This window comes from Anolis carolinensis, chromosome 4, assembly GCF_035594765.1.
Source record: "Anolis carolinensis isolate JA03-04 chromosome 4, rAnoCar3.1.pri, whole genome shotgun sequence".
NCBI classification, from domain to species: Eukaryota; Metazoa; Chordata; class Lepidosauria; order Squamata; family Dactyloidae; genus Anolis; species Anolis carolinensis.
In genome coordinates, this window is record NC_085844.1 from 167,835,816 (window position 1) to 167,842,659 (window position 6,844).

Sequence of the window (6,844 nt, forward strand, 5' to 3'; positions counted from 1 at the left end):
AGAATCCAGATGGATCAGCCCAAAGATTCACCCACTATAGCAGCTTGTTTTTCACTATGGCCATGCTGGCCTGGGGATTTCTGAGACTTGTAATCCCCAAACGGTAACTTTTCCAAGTTCTGACTAAGAAGCATGTCACCTCTTTCAGGAAGCATATAGAATTAATAAACCACCCAAGTTGGTAGCCTTCACCACACCTTGTGGAAGCAAATTCACAGCTCAGGCATTCATTGTGAGTACTTCCTTTTTCCTACCCTCAACCTTCCACCAGTTGGCTCCATTAAATGACTGAGTTCTATCTATCACTACCTTGGTCCATCCAACCATGCATATTTTTGTAGGCTTGTAATGTGTCTCCCCTTACTTGCCTTTCTTCTAAACTAAATAAAAACAAAGGCAGTTGCTTTGCAGTGAAGGCCACAGTGGTGCAGCAGATTAAACTGCTAAACTACAGAACTTGCTGACCAAAAGGTTGACGGTTAAAATCCGTGGGACGGGGTGAGCTCCCGTTGTTAGCCCCAGCTTCTGCCCTGCAAATGTGAGTAGATCAATAGATACCGCTCCCATGGGAAGGTAACGGCACTCCAAGCAGTCATGCCGACCACATGACCTAGGAGGCTTCTATGGACAACACTGGCTCTTCGGCTTAGAAATGGAGATGAGCACCACCCCCCAACTAGACTTAATGTCAAGGGGATATCTTAACTTTTACCTGGACGCAGGATGAAAGCCAACCTAGGGCCGTGCGCCCCCCCCCCCCCAAACCTACCGGTGCCGGCGGGCGGCGCCAGCGCCGACCATTGGGTCGCTCGCCACGGAACAAGCAAGTATTTTGTATTCTCACTAGATTTCCGTGACATCTCACAGAAATCTTGCAAGATTACAAAATACTTCCTTGTTCCGCGGAGAGCGACCCAATGGTTGCCGCCGCCGCCCGCCGCAGCCGCCGCCACCGCTTCAAGTGCGCCCAGGAAGGGCTGCGCCTGAAGCTGCGGCTTCAGGGGCTCCAATGAAGAACCGGGCCTGCCTGGACGAATGATACTACTAAAGATAGATTGCTGGCTAATGGGGTATTAGATCTGTCTGTCTGATCATCACCATAGGTAGTAGCTTCTCCATTAATCCACTAGACAGAGAGTCAAACATATTTGCATCTTTAGATCAAATATGTTGTTCAAGTTAACTTTGACTTATGATGATCCCATAAAAAAGAGTCCTCCATGTCACCCTATCATCAACAGCCCCACTCAGGTATTTTAGGTTCAGGGCCATGGTGTCTTCAATTTCAACTATCCATCTGTATTGCAGTCTCCTCCTTTTCCTTCTACCTCACAAAGAATAAATGTCTTTTCTGTTGAATTATGTCATCCCATGATTTGGCCAAGGGTCAAAATCTCAGTTTAGGCATCTTGGCTTCTAGAGAAAGTTTAGGCTTGATTTGCTCTAGGATTATTTTATCAATCTACAGTATCCATAGAAGTATTCCCTATCAGCACAAATGAGTTGATTTTATTCTTAGCAGCTTCCATCACTGTCCATTTTATTCTTAGCAGCTTCCATCACTGTCCAACTTTCCCAGCCATACACAGAAATAAGATATACAGTATATGGACAATCCTAACTTTAGAATTCAATAAGATATCTTTACACTTCAAAATCCTTTCTATTTCCTTCATATCTACGTTTCCAAATCCCAGTGTTCTAATTTCTTGACTTCGGTCTACATTCTGACTAATGGAATGGAAAAGGTATGAAAAATCATGACTGGTTCATTTACATGGGCTATGGAGTACTACTTGTTTTCTGCAACACGCCAATTTTCTGAATTAGAAATGGTAAAGTCTCAGTTTATACAGGATTTGTGGTAAGATGGTATCAAATTAGGTGCAGTAAGATGGTGGCCTCAGATGAGAGATGTTGGGAAGCAACAAGATGATGGTGGATGGAGTTTGCTGTCCCAGTTCAAGTTCTGAAGAATTTTTCTACTGCAAATTCAGCCAAAAGGCATGCCATTTTGGCGTCCATTTTCAGTTTATCGGGAAGTTACTCAAATTGGGAGGGGTGTTGCCATTTTCGTTCGGCAAAAATTCTGCACATTGGCTACAATGGGAAACTTTTAGTCATTTTAAGGCCTATCTGCATGAAACCTACTTCAGTTTTAGATCCCATTTACAACTGCAGGCCTGCCAAGTTTAAAAAACAATTTGCCAATCTACTGATTTTTAAAAAATCATTTAAGGTTTTTATCATAACATTTTTAAAAATAAGACAAATCGCAAGACAGGGTTCTGAGAATTGTAGTCGCTGGTTGTGTCCATTCTCAGCCAATCAGAGCATGGACACAACTTGGCGTTTTATTGGCTGAGAAACAGAGAGAGAGAGAGAGAGAGAGAGAGAGAGAGAGAGAGAGAGAGAGAGAGAGAGAAGAAACTTCAACCCCCATCATGCTCCAAGAGGAACTCAGACTTTTCAATGCCTGTCCCATGCAAGTGCTGCTGGGAAAGCAAGTTTCCAGCAGGGCCCTCTCTGGAGGAGAAGCTTAGGAAACTTTCCAAAAAGAAATAGACAGATGCTGCTGCTGCTGGGGAGGGAGAAAAAGATGCTGCAATAATCCCACCATAGCAGACCCCTGTCTCAGGTATATTGCAGCCTTAACTCCATCCTCTCCAGTAGCTGATAAAATCCAACTCTCTTAATCCATTTTGACCAGCTTTTTGGTTCCCTCCTCTCCGTTTTGTTTTTGAAGATTCAATTCTTTGTCTTTAAACAGAAATTTTCCAGATGACTTTCAGGCTTCCCCTAGCCTTCCAATTCAAAATATAAATTTCTCATAACATCAGAATAAATTGGCTTGAGAACCTTTTAAGTGTCATTGCTGCTGGTGCCATCTTTTTGATTTCACCAAAGACAAGAAACCCAGATCGGAGGTATTCTGCTTGGAACTGATAACTGGTGCTTTATGCCACTGTTTCAAGATGCTCCTATCCTTCTTTCTTACAGCTCACACAATCACTTTGCCATACTTTGAGGAAAATAAGACATTACAGCTGTAGAATCATTATCCACTGTTTTTAAGCAAGTGAGCAGTTCGTCGGGTATGAAAGTCTGTTCTTGAATATTGTCATCTGAAAGCAGGCAAGTCCACTGCATTGCTGTTGGTGTATTTGGTTCTTCCTCTACTGGGCTGAACACATTGCTTTGCCCACTTCTACCACTGTTCAAAACAAGGCTGATTTTCTGAAATAAAAGTGTATTTTCATCAGGCCATATGGTGGCCATAGGATTTACGTAATCTTTTACAGGACTATTCATGGGAAAAGACGGAGAGTCCAAATTTGCACCTGGGGTTTGAGAATGTATTTCATTAGTACTGGTGAGTATATTTCCAGATAGTTCCTTGCTGGAAACCTGAGGCTTGTACCCATTTGCTTCTATCACATCTGAATTGCTAACAAATAAGGTCTCTTCAGGAACATCAGCCTTCTGAGGAACTGCTTCCTTGCTTTCTTTTCTGTCATCCTGTGTCTTATATTCCTTTGGTACTAATATCTCCTCCACGTTAGTTATCACAGCATCCTCGTAATCAGAGAACAGCTCTGCCGAAATGTGTGTTAACGAACCATTTTTCTTCTGAAAAACAATTAGGAGGATTTTGGAAAGCTTACAGTTTTATAACACCCAAACAAAAAAAACTTTTCTTAGTTTCTCATTTTTAGGCCTATTTCTGGGGTTATTTGGGGGCATCAATTCAGAAAATTGTATTGGATAGGCCACATCGGCTCTAGTTTCTTAGATATGGTTATGTTTTTCTATGGGTGAGCAGAAGGCAACTGGTAGATGCCATATGTTTTGTATCTCAAAAACTAGAGCTGGTAGGGGAAAAGTGGTGCATTTTTGAAATCAGCAGGTCAAATATATGCAGAAACAAGACTGACATTTCAGACACTAACATGTATGTTGGCTAATATATAAATGGGGAATGGTTTCAGTCTCCAGTCTAGAACAACAGTATATCCCTTCATAAGGTGTGGAAATATAAGGGACTTAGAATGCATTTACAATGTAGAATTAATGCAGTTTGATACCACTGTCAATTGCCATGGCTCCATATTATGGAATCCTGGGATTTGCAGTTTGAGGAGACTCCAGCATTCTTTGGCTGAAAAGGCTAAACACTGCAGCTTGTAACACGACAAGTAGGCACATCTATACATAAATTTCTGAGAAGTTACTTAGCATCTGTGGTGAGCATTGACTTTAATATTAGTTAGATTAGTGGTTCTCAATCTGGGATCCCCAGATGTTTTTGGCTTACAATTCCCAGAAATCCCAGCCAGTTTACCAGTAGTGAATCTGCTTGAAGGTTTTACTCCAAACATCAAATGTAGAACTGTTCAAAGGGCTGTATCTTATATCCATAATAGGTTCAGGACCTTGGATGGGTTCTGTAAAGTTTGCTTTAAAAGCTGGAACTGATATAATAATAATAATAATAATAATAATAATAATAATAATAATAATAATAATAATAATAATAATACCACCTTTATTTTTGTATGCTGCCTCCATCTCCCCAACGGGGACTCAGAGCGGCTCACATGGGGCCAAGCCCAGCACATTATATAACATCATAAAATGAATAGTTAAGGCAAGCATCAACATTAAAAACTAATTAAACAAGTCATAATTTAAATAAAATACAATTAAAACAAAAATATTAAAACAATCATTCAAGGCATTAAACGTCTAGTATCTAGGAGCTACCAGCAGTCACTACTGATTATTTAAATCTTGGTTTTCAAACCAGATCTTATTAGTGTTACCAGGTTCTTAAAGTAGCAATAAGACACAGTTGAAATTTGTGGCAGGCAGGGTTGACAATCAGGAAACGGCTATTAAAAGGTTGTGTTCTACCTGAATATCCAATCAAAGTATTGATTTCAGTTAATGTAGTCATATGTTCATCTATGAAATTAGCATCCATAAATTACATTATTACATTTCACCCAAATACTAGAATATTTGGCATCTATTTCAGTCTGTATAAAAAAATAAAGAAAGCAACACTCAAATAGGGGACTGTCATTAAAATAAGCAGCACCTGCCAGACTTACAAGGGAACAAGCTTTCTGACCCTTGAATAAGTGACTTTTTTTAATAATAAGGGATACTTGACAACTCCAGAGGTAATGTTGCAATTTCTCATTTGAAATGTGGTCTCCAGATAAAAGAAAACTCAGAAAGCTACCCTCTATTAGGCTGGACTAAGCCAGTATTGACCAGCAGATGGTATTGACAATTTCTGACAGAGACCTTTCTTATCATCTGCTTCCTGACTCTTTTCACTAGAGATGCTGCAGCTGGAATCTTGTCTCTTCTTCATGCAAACTGTGTGAAATCCTGTACCATTTCATTATGGCTAATGTTGAGTGAAGGTTTATATGGCTGTTCAGTGACCTTGGAGCACTCTTTTTTTGCCCTCAGCACAGAGTTAAGACTGCTATTCTGTCCTTCCCCCTTCCTACGAAACCTCTACACCGCTTTTCTTCCCTCGCTGTGTGATATTTTAAAGTTCTTACATGTGCAATTAACAGAGTTGTATTTTTAATCACTGAAAGGTTTAATTTATGCACAGATGAGATGAAACCAGTGAGAATTCATGCCGTGAAGGATTACCTTCTGTGAAATAAAATGTGGGTTGCACTCCGAGCTTTTTTGTCCTCATATAGCTTGGCTCCTACAGGCTTTCTTGAAGCAAAACAAGAGGTTGGCTTGATGGCTAGCATGCAGCTTTCAATCAGGTTTTCCTCTCATAAATTGTAGACTGGAGCGTGGGAGTATTACTTATAATGCAGCATATAGGGAAACCTATCACTTCCCTCTCTCTGCACCCTTTCTTTGCATAAGTCAATTAGGACTTTCTATTTAGAATTGTAGATGGTACCTATTGGTACCATCTACCATCAAGGGAAGGGTAAGTAAATTTGAAGTCTTCTGTTTCAGAAGTTACGTTTTACATGTGGTGAAAAGAGAAGAGGAGGGGAAGATAATGAAGAAATGGAAAATACCAAGCTTACTATGCAAAGAGATGGAGTGCAGAAACAACACCAACTCCTTGCCTTGGATTTGATCTCAGCACTTCTCTATTTTGCTGCTGGTTGTATTTGTTTTGATGGTATAGTGCCTATATTTTTTATCTTCCTTTTATATTGTGTAGTCTCCTGTTACTGTTTCAGTACATGCACACACATACATTATTATACAGAGTCATTCTGGACATGTTTAGCCTGCAGAAGAGAAGGCTGAGAGGAGACATGATGGCCATGTATAAATATGTGAGGGGAAGTCATAGGAGGAGGGAGCAAGCTTGTTTTCTGCTGCCCTGCAGACTAGGACGCTGAACAATGGCTTCAAACAGGAAAGGAGATCCCACCTAAACATTAGGAAAAACTTCCTCACTGTGAGAGCTGTTCGGCAGTGGAACTCTCTGTCCCAGGATGTGGTGGAGGCTCTTTCTTTGGAGGCTTTTAAATAGAAGCTGGATGGCCATCTGTCAGGGGTGCTTTGAATGCGGTTTTCCTATTTCTTGGCAGTGGGTTGGACTGGATGGCCTGTGAAGTCTTTTCCAACTCTATGATTCATTCTATGATTGATGATTGCATGCTCCAGTTGATCAATCAATAGACCCAGAGCTTTACTTAATTGTTTCTCAGTGTGTATCTATATTGTAGAAATAATTCATTTTGGCATCACTTTAACCGCCACGGTTCAATGCTATGGCATCCTGGGAGTTGGAGTTTGGTGAGGCATCACCACTCTTTGGCAGAGAAGGCTAAAAACCTTA

General features: G+C 40.6%; 1 protein-coding gene across 1 annotated transcript in view; it reads right to left on the bottom strand.

Moving 5' to 3' along the window:
• Positions 1-1,523: 1,523 nt before the first annotated feature.
• il23r (interleukin 23 receptor) overlaps positions 1,524-6,844 on the bottom strand; it is a 59,165-nt gene continuing 53,844 nt past the window's right edge. The window contains exon 16 of the mRNA XM_062978187.1: positions 1,524-3,630. Coding sequence (XP_062834257.1) covers positions 3,010-3,630 — 621 coding nt within the window. The 3' untranslated portion in view covers positions 1,524-3,009. The remainder of the gene's footprint in view (positions 3,631-6,844) is intronic.